Source organism: Cheilinus undulatus, linkage group 9, assembly GCF_018320785.1.
Source record: "Cheilinus undulatus linkage group 9, ASM1832078v1, whole genome shotgun sequence".
Lineage (NCBI taxonomy): Eukaryota > Metazoa > Chordata > Actinopteri > Labriformes > Labridae > Cheilinus > Cheilinus undulatus.
In genome coordinates this window covers 18,014,627-18,029,033 of record NC_054873.1, presented here as the reverse complement: position 1 = coordinate 18,029,033, position 14,407 = coordinate 18,014,627, and the positions used below count along the sequence as shown (strand labels likewise).

The 14,407-nt window shown below is 41.8% G+C and overlaps 1 protein-coding gene across 2 annotated transcripts; it reads right to left on the bottom strand.

The window, feature by feature from the left end:
* Nucleotides 1-1,375: 1,375 nt before the first annotated feature.
* Nucleotides 1,376-14,004, bottom strand: zgc:136858 (uncharacterized protein LOC678543 homolog). Of its 2 annotated transcripts, XM_041796209.1 has the most exons (18): nucleotides 13,533-14,004; nucleotides 13,324-13,438; nucleotides 13,073-13,247; nucleotides 11,638-11,749; nucleotides 11,237-11,343; nucleotides 10,536-10,662; nucleotides 10,156-10,276; nucleotides 9,975-10,060; nucleotides 9,125-9,261; nucleotides 8,985-9,044; nucleotides 8,832-8,895; nucleotides 8,659-8,753; nucleotides 8,426-8,554; nucleotides 2,605-2,719; nucleotides 2,377-2,514; nucleotides 2,098-2,264; nucleotides 1,928-2,010; nucleotides 1,376-1,728 (listed from the first exon to the last, which is right to left on the bottom strand). In XM_041796209.1, the coding sequence occupies exons 1-18, from the start codon at nucleotides 13,609-13,611 to the stop codon at nucleotides 1,533-1,535; spliced, it is 2,106 nt and encodes a 701-aa protein (XP_041652143.1). In that variant the 5' UTR covers nucleotides 13,612-14,004; the 3' UTR covers nucleotides 1,376-1,532. The 2 variants fall into 2 exon arrangements, with proteins under 2 accessions (XP_041652143.1, XP_041652144.1); XM_041796210.1 differs by lacking the exon at nucleotides 8,985-9,044.
* Between the last annotated feature and the right edge of the window lie 403 nt (nucleotides 14,005-14,407).

Below are 14,407 nucleotides of genomic sequence, written 5' to 3'. Positions count from 1 at the left end.
TGTTTTCTATAAATAGCTATATTGAGAGTTTAAAATGTCTTTTTTTTAATTTGTTAACGAATCTTATATACAAAGACAGTGTTATCATAGAAAGTGTCATCATCTAAAATGCAGGAGTGGAATGAATTGTTTATTTTGGCAGCTATTTTAAATTTGGTCTTAATGTTCTGAATAATGCATCATGTTGCTCTTGCGTCACGTTATTATCATGCTTCATGTTGTTATCGCCAAAAAGGAATATCATATTTTACTGGACTACTCATCAGTAGCTCTCTGTCCTTTCAGTAAACTGGAAATGAAGTATTTTTTAAATTTTACTTGAGTAGATTAATTGGTCAGTAATTTTACTTCTACTTTAGTGAATTTTAACTAAAGCAACTGTACCTTTGCTTGAGTACAATAGTCTTGTATTTTATATATATATATATATATATATATATATATAAAGATAATATATACAGTGATTAACAAACTTATTAGACCACCACCCAAAGTAAGGTTTATGCCACAGCTGCCCTAAATTAACAGCATTGGTAATTACCAAAAACATTTTTATGCAATGGTTTATACACCAATCTGTAGAAGCTCTTTAACCCAAATGATACTTTTTAATGCTAAAATACCATTATTATTGTTATCCATGAAATTTAAAAATTTACAGATTTACAAAAAAACTGAAAAGATAGTAGAGCACATTATTATTTGATTAATATGTCAAATTATAGTTACTGACTTGCATTCCTGAACAGAAAAATGAGTTTTAGTGGTTGAATGTTATGCTTGATTCATTTCTGACTTCTCAGAGAAGCCCAGTGAGCTGGCTCAAATTTGGGTATAAAAAGGTGAATTCAGTTTGAAATTCCCCATTCCTGTTCAAAATGGTAAAACGTGGAGAGCTCACTGTAAATGAAAGAGTCTGCATTAAAGCACTTCATGATGCTGGATGGTCTCTGAGACAAATATGACAGTTGGTCTAATAAATTTGTTAAGCACTGTATACACACACACCCACACACACCCACACACACATACATACAGTATATGCTTATACCTAATAAAATCCACTTCAGAATGTGAGAGAGTTAAATTACCTCCTCTTGGACTAGCTGCAAAATTATATTCCAGCTGAGTGCATCAGAAATGATCATCTCAAGCACTATGAAATCTGAAATTATAAATTTTGCAGGAACATTGTTGGCTTACATTCAACTGATTATTCTACTTGACCTGAAGGCTTCCTCTACCAGTTTGTATAGTTAAAACAACACATAACCTTGCTATTGTTTTTCACAATTTATTTGCAAAGATTGTTTATTTTAACTCAAGCCCAGTTAGGGGAAAATAGAGAAAGTTCAGATAAATTTCTACCAGTCAAGTTAGCTCTTTTATGCTTTTAATGTTTGACAAAGTCATTCAGCTCCTCCATCCCTAAATTACATGCAGATTTCAGAATTTAAAAAAAACATTTAGTGGAAAAAAATGTAAAATATACTAAAAGGATCCAGTCTTACATTTTATCACTAAAACATTTTTTAATCTATCCACATGAAGGTGGGTTTTGGCCAGGAGTGAGTGTGGATTTTGTTGGGATCCACAGAGCCTGAAGTTAGTGTGGGAGCGATGGGGTGCGGTGACAAAAGGGACAGCCGTGCAGCTAGGAGACCTGTCCGAACACAGCTGTCTGTGTCTTGATGCTTTAAGATCCCGGCCATTATTGCACCTGCAAGACTGGAAACACAGAGGGGAACACTTAAGCTGAGAGTTTGTTTTTGTAGTGTCCTAAGATTTTTAGCTTTAGTATATAGAGAATGTGTGACAGGAGCAGTTGGAGAAACAGGTCATGGGAAATAAAAAGAGGGTGAAAGTGAAGCAGAGAAAATAAGAAAAGATTATTGGTGACAAAGCAAGTGAAGCAAATTTTCAGCACCTGTCCCCAGCTCCTGACACATTCACTGTCTCCTCTTCTGTCACCGTCAGTGCTGGATAGTGAAGAGCACAGAGGTGCTTCCTCTGCAAACACATGCAGAAAACATAATCGCTTAAGCTTCAATAAAATTGAGTTTTATCATTAAAAAAAGACAACTTTTTTTTTTTTACCTTATTCTGTTTTCTTGGCTGCAGATTGACTGAGCCTGCTTCATGTTCTCCACACAGCAACACCCCATTTGCCCCCAGAGTCACCACAAGACAGTGCAGGTGCTCCAGGAGGGGGCGTGAGAGAGCCACAGCGACACGTAGCACCTCATCAGGACAGCTTGGCATGACTGCCACCCCATGATATAGAATTACATTATCAGCACCAATCAAACTATCTGTATTTTTCACAAGAACTTGGACTGTTATGGCTTTCACTGGGCCATAAGAATTAAAGTTTACCTTCAGGTGTAGGGAGGCCTAGTGTTCTGTTCATGGTGACGAGCTCTGCCAGATTTGGGGATGTATACGACAGAGACTTCCAGGCGTCTGAAAGGAAAGGCTTACAAGCCTTTTCTGAATCTGTGGGCTCAAACCAAACTGTGACACACATTCATTGTTTTGTGTTAAAATCAATGAGAGCTCTTGTTCATCATTTAGATCATGTAACAAGCGTCTCCTTGTGCTTACTATTGATGTTGTATTTAGCAGCGATGGAGCAAACGTAGTTGATGGTAGAGACAGGAATATTTCCATCCAGACAAACAAGTGTGGCTGAAGAAAACTGCTCTTCAAACTGTGACACCTGGGAAAACAGATTTCCAAGAGTAGAATAAAGAAATTGATTAAATACATCTAAAAACAAGGGGTAATAGGATGACTCTAAGGATATGCAGTGACAATTTTAAAGCTTTGTTAAACAGATGAAGAATCAGTACCCACCACATCTTCCAGAAGAGAAATTGTGACCCACATTTTTTAGAATTTTCAACTTCTCAAATGTATCTGAGGAAAAATGTTGCAGTTTGGATTGCAAATAGAAAAAAACATGCTTGAACAAAGAGACTGGACAAAACCAAGATGCATTAATACATCTTATTTTACTCCATATTGCTGAGAAAGCATGAACATTTGGATATTTATTGAATTTTCCTTGTTATCTTCGAAAAACAGCCTTGTTTAAAAAAACAGAATGTATAGGCAGAATTTTCACACAAATCTACTTAATCACAGGACAACGTATAAAATACAATTGATTGTATAGCCACATACGTCTTCTGTACTTGCACTTTTTTCCATATGTCTTCCCTGACACACATTTGTGACCCACTGGAAACATCCTCCCTACCCAGGTTTGGGTCCTGGTCCATCAGTTGAGAACCTTGTTCTAAACAATCACAACCAATAAATTTGCCCCTGGTGGTCATTTGAAGGAATGCAGGTTTAAAAGTTCCCCCCATTGCTTCAGTATGCAAACTAGAGCATCCATCCATTTTTAATACCGGCTGGAGCCTATTCCAGCTGTCATTGGGCCAGAGGCAGGGTACACCCTGGACTGGTCAGCTGACATACAGACAACCAGGCACAGTCACACCAACGGCCAATTTTAGAGTCACCAATTAACCAAATGAGCATGTTTTTGATGGTGGGAGGAAGCCGGAGTACCCGAAGAGAGCCCACACATACACGAGGAGAACATGCAAACCTGCGCAGAAAAGCCCTGACTGGAAAGCGAACTGGGGACCTTCTTGCTGTGAGGCAACAGTGCTAACCAATTTACCACCATGCAGCCCTAAACTGTTTGGTTTAGGGTCCCTGTCCCTGGAGTTGGTTTCCATATACAATATTACAAAAAAAAAATCAAGTGCAAATTTACATTTTAAGAATATTTTTACATGTTACTTTTACACCAGCATTAATCTTCCTTAATAATTGTGGTTTTGGTTTAAACTGGACACATTTTATGCATATATTTTTAAGATAATGGTCATTAATTAATTTTAAGTGAAACAGGCTGATGATCTGCCTGCTCGGCATTGCTGCCTGATGCACCTCCACCAGTGCCTTGTGCAGGTGTAAACATCTATGGGCCGAAAAGGGTCATCAGCTGGGGACCTCTGGTCATTGATGTTTTGCTCCTTTAACCCCAGTACATCTCACGGAGGTGGAGCAATGGCAGGGGTATTTCCCTGTCACCCCCTGCTGATGCCCTAGGTGTTATTTGGCTCCCAACTCCTATGCTTCCTTCTTAGCCACAGCCAGAAACTGCCTCTTTCCACCTCTTCTGTCAGTTCTTTGATGGCTTTGCAAAGCTCCACTCCACTGCATCCCAAGTCGCGGAGGAGTTGAACAGTTGAGGAACCTACAAAGCCCCTACACCCCACTTCGACGGGGCATATGATGGTTCTCCAGCCAGCCTCCCTGCACTCTGCCACCAGGTCCGCGTACTTGGAGAGCTTTCGCTAATGGGCAGCCTCCAGCCCCTCCTCCCATGGGACAGCGAGCTCCACAAGCAGGACAGTTTTGTGAGTTTCGGACCACAGTACCAGGTCTGGCCAGAGCAATGTTTCTGTGATCTCCCTCGGAAAATGGAGTTGTTTTCCGAGGTCGACCCTCATGGTCCACTGGCTGCCGGATGAGAGGATTCTCACTGCGACTCTCTGGCGGGGGGGTTTGATGTTGTCTCCAGCCCTCGTAAACTGCATGGGCTGTCTCGCTGGGGCAGGAGGTCTGCAGTTGGCCTCCTGTCTGCAGGACTCGGCCACCTCTGCCAGTTTTTTCAGTATGAGATCGTGTCGCCACCTGTAGCGGCCTTGGAACAGAGCTGTCTTGCAGCCTGACAGGATGTACTGAAGGCTTGCATTGGTGGTATTGCAAAGGGGGCAGGTTTCTTCAACACCAAACCATTGGTGGAGGTTTCGAGAACAAGGTAGGGTGTCATATGTTAACCTGAGCAGGAAGCTGAGCTTGGCTTGGAGGATCCTCCACAGATCAGACCATGACAGGGGCCTGTCCGTGACTCCTTCCAACGTTGTCCAACCTACTTGCTGGCTGTGAGATACCGCCTTGATGTTGAGGCATTCCTGTTTGCTTCTTGCCACTTCAGCCACCACCATGGCTTTCTGCTCTCTCTTGGAGGCCTTTGACCAGAACAGGGGTGTCGCGCCCCTCCCAAGACCTGCTTGCCCCCCTCCTGGACTCTGCTGATTACCTTGCGGTGCTTCAGCCTACTGATTGCCATGTCGGCCTCTTCCTGGGCATTCCACTTCCTTCCCAATCTTGTTTGGGTGTCAGCTGCTCTCACCAGCTGGTCAGTGGATTCCCTCAACTCCAGCACCCTCTGGGCCTTCTCCTGCTTGAAGCCCAAGCTGGTGGATTGCAGTGGTAGCTGTAGTTTGTTTCTGCCGAAGAGACCTACTTCTGAGAGGCATCTCGGTAGCCCCAGCCACTTCCTGATGAACAAGTTTGCTAGCCTGTCCATCTTTCTCACCACTGAGGAGGGGATCTCGATCATTTTCAGAGGCTACATCACCCGTTGGTACAGTACAGCCTGGTAACACCATACTTTGTACTTGCCGGGGAGCTGGCTTTTGTTGATCCTGGCTAGGCCATCTGCAAGCTGCTTCCTCAATGTGTCCCCCATCTGTCTGTCAGAGAGCTCAGCTGTGTAGGTTTAGCCAAGGCTGCAGACAGGTTGACTTGCAAGTAATGGGATCTCTTCACCTCCTGCGACAAAGATGGTCTGGTCGCTTCTGACCCCTTTCCTGATGGACAGACTGCGCGATTTGGAGGGTTTGATCTTCATCTTCGCCCATCCCATGAGCTCGTCAATCCTCTTCAACACTCTTGTTGTGCATGCTGCTGTCTGGAGAATGGTGGTGATGTTGTCCATGTAGCCTCTCACTGGCGGCAGCCTTTGGCCAGATGGTAACCTCACTCCTCTGACCATCTTCCTTGCCCCTATGAGGATGATCTCAAAGGCTGCAACAAACAGGATGGGAGAGATCGAGCATCTCATGGCAATGCCTATGTCCAGCTGTTGCCAGCCAGTTATGAAGTCCTGGTGGGTGCAGCACATCTGGAGGTCTTTAAAGTAACTGGCTACCAGGGCTCTGATGCAAACAGAGATGTAGAAAAAGTCCAATGCAAACTCGATGAGCTGGTGGGGGACAGACCTATATGCGTTGGCTAGGTCCAGCCACACGACATGCAGATCGCCTCTTTCTCTTTTCGCCCTCTGGATCTGCTCCCATATTACTGCTGAGTGTTCCACACACCCTGGGAAGCCTGGCATGCCTGCTTTTTGGCAGCTGGTGTCAATGTATCCATTGCTTAACAGGTAGGTGGTCAGCCTCTTGGCCAGGACGGAGAGGAAACTCTTCCCCTCAACATTCAGGAGAGCAATACTCTAAACTGGCTGATAATACTGGAATTCGGCTCCTTTGGGATGAGGACTGTGACAGCCCTTTGCCACTCTGAGGGGATGACTAAGTTCTTCCAAGCTGCTCTCAGGATGTTCCAAAGGTGTTTCAGCACCCCTGGGCAGTTCTTGTAGAGCTTGTATGGGATCCCATTGGGGCCTGGGGCAGAGGATGCTCTTGCTTTCCGGATGATATCTGCAACTTCACTGAGTTGGAGAAGAGCAGCGTTGAACTGGGAGGCTGGGGGAGCTGGGCGAGGAACATAACCTGGTGATCCCAGTGGAGTAGACTTTGCTGGGTCACTGTATTGATCCCTGATGTAGTTTTCTAGCTCTGATTTTGCTATCCCACTTCTCTTTTCTTCCAGCAGCTGCTTCGCATGCTTGAAGGGATTTCTGAAGAAGTCGCTCCTCTCTTTCTCCTTCCGCCTCCTGCGTTTGCAAATGCGCTCTGCCCTCCACAGGCTGGCAAGGCTGGTCTTCACCTCCCTCCACAGTAGCTTCAGGCCCTGTCTCTCCTCTTTGCTTGCCTTCCTCCACTGCTTACGGAGCTGGCGGCACCTCTTCACCAGCTGCTCTTTTTCTCTCTCCCTCCTCCACTTCTAATTTGGGCCAGGTCTCCGCTTTTCAGCCATCACTCCAAACTTGCTTCTGCACTCCTCGTACAGGATGTCTCCAATGCAGTTGAGCTTGGTCTCTACCAGGCCCCACAGTGAATGCTGCAGAATGAGACTGAGGTCTCTGTCTAGCTGCTGCCAAACTTCCACCTCCTTAGCTTTGGGCCATTTGATCGGCTTCCTTCGCCCAGGTTCTTTCCTCTCTGTTCTCTGGCCTGGCTCATGGTTGGTGATGTTAGTCTGTGTTCTGGGTGTGTGTTCATCTGTCCCACTCTCAGAGGCATTGGTTTCCACCGGGGGCCCTCTTGTGTCCTCCGCCTCCCTTCCCTCAGCAACGCTGGATCCCTCAGCACTGTGGTTAGTGACCTGGCTTTGGGTTCCTCTTGTCTGACCTGCCGTTGCGTTCCAATGTTGCTGCTGGCCACCTGCTTTGCACCTCTTCTTTCCCTGGTGGATCCGTAACCCTCTTAACGTGGTCATCTTCTCCCACCCACGCCTGCATCGTCTTATGATCTTCGAATCTTTTTCCGTTTCCGTTCCAATCATTACCAAGAAATCCATCTGTTTTGGCCCTTCTTCCACCTCACCTCTCAGTGGGCCCTCGGGTTGTTTTCCTTCGTTTGTCAAAATATTACTTAAAATTGATACGTTTTTGGAAAGCATCTTGGACCCTTCCTTCACTGTCTCACCCCTTGGGGGGTCCTGACACCCACTCTTGAAACCACTGAACTAGAGCAGTGGTTCTTAAATAGTGTGGTGAGGCACACTGGTGTGTCTTGAGGCAAGTCCAGGTGTGCCATGGGAATACCACCATGCACAACCATGTGGGATTATTATGACTAAATGGCTATCGAAGAAATTGGGCAACCTCTTAGAAAACTTAAATTTTCAGTAGTATTTCAGGAATTTTCTTACGGTACCTTTGTTTCAAATGCCCCTTTTTGGATGATTTGGTGTAAAAATGACCAATTAAAGGTACAAAAAATTTTGAATTTGCTACAGCAGATGGCTTAAATCAACAACTGGTAATAGGGCTGATATGGCTGAAATGTTCGCTGTAAAAATTTTAATTTTACCATGTATTTCTGAGACTCACTTGTTCCCAAATGGTGTATTGTTGTGAATTTGAACTGCCACGCATTATTATTACAACTCTACATCAACTAAACATACTGTAAGAAAAATTAGAGAGGTGATTTCGCATGGCTATAAAGATGGTGTGCCTTAGATTTTAGCTTAACCTTATGTGTGCCTTCGGGAAAAAATGTTTGAAAATCACTGAACTGGAGTACTGTGTCTACTTTATATAAAGTACAAAAAAGTAAGTATAGTCTATGAATCTCAATATGAGCCTCATATGATTTAATATTCAGTTTTTACTTTTACATAATTCATATGGGACTTGAACACAAATCCTGGGCTAGTGTTTAGCCCTGCATAAAAACTAATGAATACATTGGTCAGTATAACTTACAAACTCCTCTGTGATTGTCTCATGAATATCCATGTCTCCCAGTCCAAGACTCAGTTCTCCACTCTCAGAAATGACTACACAGTACGTGGCTGTGCTTTGCTCCTTTAGCCTCGCCACACCACTTGTGTTCTTACAGAGAAAAAAAGAAAAACAGTTAAGAACTGAACATTTTTTCTGTTTATAAGAAGGGAATATAAATGTACTTAGTGACTACATCGCTCATGTTTTCATACCATATGTTTACAGTGGTTAAACACAGCATCACTGTGTGAATCTGCTCCAGTAGCTGAGATAAGCAACGGTCTGCAGCCGAGTCGACTCATGGAGTCTTGAAAAAAACAAACAAAACTGTGAGTGTGAGACAATCAGATTTGATGTGCATGAACATAATCAGATATAAGCCAACCTGCAATGTTCCTTCCTACACCACCGAATGACTGACACACACTTCCTGGGTTTGTCTGTCCAAACTGAAAAAGACAGACTAGTTTGTATCTTGTGTAATACGGTCTAACATTATGATGAGTACTGAGGAAAAATGTGTTTTAATTAAACATACAACAAGTTTTTTGTTTTTTCCTTTTGCAATAAAATCCACATTTATGCCTCCAATCACAACCTGTGAAAAAAACAGTATTTTAGACTTTTGTCATCAAAAAAACATTAATAGATGAGTCCTTCAGATGTGTTTATACTCACAATATCTGATTCTGAGTCAGAGGAGTGCTTCTCATGATGATGAGTGTCACCTCTTGTCCGTCTCTCATTTGAGTGTTTTGACAGCGCACAGGCAATCTGACTTCCAACTTTGGCATTGTTATGAATGAGAGCGATGTCTGAGCACAGCAGGTCAAGGAAAATTCAGTTTTAATGAACTGTCAGAAGCTGCTGCACTGAAACATGCATCTGCTTATGCTGAACAACAATCTTCTTCGTGCCATCTTTGTTATCCAACCATTCATTACAATCAAATCTATGGTTTCAGTTGGACTCAGTATGTTTACATGCAGAAGTATAAAAGTCAATTAACTGTGTTAGTCAAACTGAAATGGGCCTTAAAAATGTATGTAAGCATGTTCATTTAACTGCAATCATTTTAAATTGAAATTTCAAATTTAGACAAACACACCAAGAAATGCTGCTGGAGAGGATTTCTCTTGCACATCTCCTCACTAGTCAGGCAAGACTGGTCAAAGAATTTTGAACATACTCCACCATCTGTCTCTGATTATGACCTGGAAATCTAACAGTGTAAGTGCAAAGTGTCTGCCGAATACTACCATATGCAAATGGATATCAAGCGTCACATTATGTATGAAAAGTAAAACAAAGATTATGTATAAAATGTATAGTGCTTTTGCTGTTCAACATACAACCAGTTTGCTGATTGCTAACTTGTTCCATACTCCTGTCAACAAATCAATTTATCCACTGTGCATGTATACTGGGACAAGAACAATATTCCAGTTAAATGGTTCAATCCATCTTTAACCATAGCTTGCCTGAACTACGCATGTAAACTGTCTAATTCAGGTTTTCTGAAGGATACTGGCCTGCAGGGACTTTCCTTTAGTCATCTCATTGACCTTCTGAAGAATGAATGGCGTCACATCTCTTCCTGTTATACCTTTAGCTCTGAACCAAAAACAGAGCAAGAAAAGATTTTTTTCAGCTGAGATCAGCAGTCTAATCAATTCACCAAGATTACAGCCCACAGAAACTTTCAGTACCCAGCTTCTGTCACTGCAGTCTGTATGGCTTCCTCTATCTCCTTGCCTACTGCTGCATGCTCCTCTGGGACTGGCACCGCGATCAGGACACTGCTCTGCAGACCCAGAGACAGAGTGCTCTCTGTAAAGAAAAAACACAGCCATTAGTTGCTGTCATAAATCATAATAGAGACAGTATTTTATTTGAATCTCTTCAGTATGTTACCTTCTTCTGCTTCATTTTTCCTATTTCTGCACTGTAAAGCACTTTGGATAAATGGTGTTGTTGTTGTAAAGTGCTACTATGCATAGTTCTTTAAAATTAAGCTCAATTTTGCAACCTGCATGTCTTTAAGGTCAAGACAAATGTCATTGTTAAGGATGTAAAAATGCTGATGTACCGATAAGTTTGGCAGCTTCCTTGGGGTTGCAGACCTGGTACGGTGAAATGAACCCACTTTGTGGAGAGAAGAAGGCGGGGAAATTCTTAGATGCTCCGTAGGTGGCCACACAAACCCCCTGTGTCTCCTAGGAAATGATGACAAAAAAGATTTTGTTGATAACAATACAACATATACAGTATATCACATATTTAATACAGGAACTAAACCAACACTCAACCGATTTAAACATCTGCTTCTTTAACAGATTGTAGTCATACTGACTCAGCCTAGTAATCTACTTTCTTTTATTAACCTTCTTTTAGTAATCTACCTTCATCTATATAACAAATGTTTATTTTTACTTGTAGTCACATGGTTTTATATAAAGGGAAATCACATCAGTCTAATACACAGACAAAATAAAGTGTAGAAATTAGGCCCATCTTACTTCACAGTTCTGTTCTTTCCTTTTTTGATGTAAAGCCTTCCTTACTTTATGTGTGTCCTGAAACATCTACTTCTAAAAAATAACACTATATTTGACTTTTTAATTCATTTATTTGTTGCCAAAAACAATTATAAAAAACATACTTAACAAGCTTTTAAAACTACTAACATTGATACCATTGCTCCAGCCCTATCCTTCCCTAAGTGCCATCGTGCCAGATGTAACATTGTTCAGTGACAGTACTTCTTTAAAAATGTGCAAATATTCTTACAAGGAACTCCAGGGTGCGACCAATGTCCAGGATAGATTTGACTCCAGCAGAGACGACTGCAATGGGAGTCCGGCCGAGCTCTGTAAGATCTGCACTGATGTCTAGACCTGCAGGAATAAACAACAATCAGTTTTAGTCTTCACATATTGAACTCTCTGTTACAGTTTGCAAATAGCATATCTTAAATTACAATTTCCAACAAAATAAAGATAAAAACTGACTTCTCTGACAGTTTTGGTGCCCTTTCCACCTTTGAGGGAGAGACCGTTTAATTCACTATTATTGTGTACGGGAGTCACAACAAAGCTCAAATATATAAATTGAAGATATAAAAATATAAAGATATAAACTGCTACCAGTTTTGGTATGTATAAAAAGCATTTCATGTCTGGTCTTCTTACTGTTCTCGCCGTCTCTGTGAACTCCTCCGATGCCCCCTGTCACAAACACAGGGATCCCAGCTCGATGTGCTGCGATCATGGTGGCTGACACTGTCGTTCCCCCAGAGAGACCCTGAGAAAAATGTTTAAAAAATAAGAAAAACAGAACAAAATACAAAATGCCAGCTTTAACCTCAGTTACAGATTTCTAAGAGGATTAGATTCTATCATGGTTTTCAATCAAAAATCATTATAAGATCATAATTATAGTTGGTTTGAGGGGGTCAGTGGTGCAAATCATAGACTTTCAATAGGTACATATAAAACTATTCTGTCACTTCTCTGTTTTCTTTTTCCATCCATCCATTTTTTAAACCCCTTATCCAGTTGAAGGTCACAAGGGGGCTGGAGCCTATCCCAGCTGTCATTGGGTGAGAGGCGGGGTACGCCCTGGACTGGTCGCCAGTCAATCGCAGGGCCGATCTGTTTCTTTCCTTTTCATTAAATTCTAACTTAGTCTCTTCTACAAGAAATGATGTCCTTGGCAAGTCAAGTCATATTTGTAGTAACTTTACCAAGGTCTTTTTTTTTCATCAAAAGCAAACGTAATACTTAAAAATACTGTGCTTGTTATAAATGGAAGTATCAATGTATGCACAGTTTACATTGTTCAAATTATAAGTTGAAAAATTATTCAGACATTTGAACTGGCAGCCAGTGGAAAGATTTGCTTTTCCTCTTACATATTTCTATATCCAGTATTCCCATATTTGTCATCAGTTTTGTTGTTTGGAGCAACAATTGTTTGCAGCACTGCACAAAGTAGTTAAATATATGCTGAAAAGTATACAGAGATTTTAGAAAAACTTTTTCCCCATCCAGACAGCTTCTGTTTCAGGGAAGGCCTTGCATATTTCAGCAAGACAGTGCTAAACCTCATCTTGCATCCATCATAACAGCATGGCTTCACAGTAGAAGAGTTGCAGAACTTGCACGCCTGCAATCCAGATGTGTGTATTGGTGTATCATAATAAGGAAATATCAGGTAAAGAAGACCCAGCAGCTAGAATCCTACATCAGACAAGAATGAGATAACATTCCTCTCCCAAAACTCTAACAACTTTTCTCCTCACTTCCCAGATGTTTGCAGATTGTTGAGATGAGGGAATGCTACACAATGGTAAACATGGCCCTGTCCTTACTTTTTTGAGACACATTGCTGACATCAGTTCAAAGTGAGCTAATATTCTTCATAAAATTGTAAAAAAAAAAAAAAAAAAAAAAAACATTTGATATGTTGTTTGTGTTCTATTGTGTATAATATGGGTTTCAAAGATTGCAATCTTATTATTTAATTTTACACAGCGTCCCAACCTTTTTGAAATTGGGTTTGTACTTTTACAACAGGACTTGAAAATTTCCTCCACATTTGGAGTGGACTATATTGTGGTCTCACCTTGCTGATGACATAGGGCAGATCACGCCGGGACACTTTCAGGGGGCTCTCACAGTGGGCGAGGTGGTTGAGCTCCTCCGGTGACAGGCCAACATAAACCTCTCCATTGATCACTCCAACTGTAGCTGGAGTGGCTCCCTCAGCTCTCACAATGGCCTCCACCTCCCTTGCTGTGCTATATTAATAAAGCATTAATGATTTAGAAGCTCTGAGCAGCACATTTACAGTTCAATGAAAACTTGAAGAAGTACCTCAGGTTGTGTGGATAAGGCATCCCATGTGTGATGATGGTGCTCTCCAGTGCGACTACAGGTTTGTTTTCTGCCAGAGCCTGCGATACAGACGGATGAACTCTAAAGAGACTGTCTGCAAGGGGAAGACAGCTTTGTTTCAACTTTAAATTTGTCATGAGTTGTGTGCATTTCATGTGTTTAAATGCTGAAGATAAAAGGATATCTACCATTCTGGCACAATCTGGTCTGATAAAGGGCAATTCCTCTTCTCAGGAGAAGTGCTGAAGCTCTCCTCAGCAGTCTCATTCTCTTCAGATTTTGAAGGAAATCCTAGGAGAGAAAATCAAAATTCAGAGTGAAAACGGTGTTTTCTGATGCACCAAATGCAGACTGTTGCCCTGTTTGCAGGCTGATTTACCAGGAGCTATTTACTCTCCTCCACTGCTTCTCTTCCTTCTCCTCAGGCAAACAACTGGCACTGATCTCAGATGGGAATTTTTATTGTTATGGATGTTTAAATAACAGTTTTTCAGGTTTTGATAGCAAAGTGGGCATGGGCAATGAATGAAATTCAAATCTACATCAAATTTGGTTAATTTCTTATCAAAATAAACACCTTCTCATCGTGTATTTAAAAACTACAGCCCTATACACTGAATTTAACCCTCCTCCCATATAAATCCTCTTTCTGTAAGCATTGTTAAAGCAAATGAAGCCACATTAATTAAACAATGATGCACATTACCTTCTCTTCTTTAAATTAAACCAAAACAGCTCTCTAGTTGCATTACACCCTGCAGTGTGTTTCAGTCACTGCAGGGCATGCGTCCAGCATGGTCATTGTGAGGATGGTCTTTGCTCCAGTTCTCCAGTTTGTTCCCACCACCCTCCCCCTTTATTGGGGCCACTCTCAGAATCTGACAGCCACATTCCTCAGCTGATTGTTGTCTTTTTCCCTACTTCACTGAATTCATGCCCTCAAGTTTGCTGGCTTAAGTGAGTGACTTACCTGAGACAAAATCTAAAAACAAAATGGTTTAAATCAATTGCAAACAGCAGCCTTTTAAGTCATTCAAGATCTGTATTTTACCTTATCAATTAC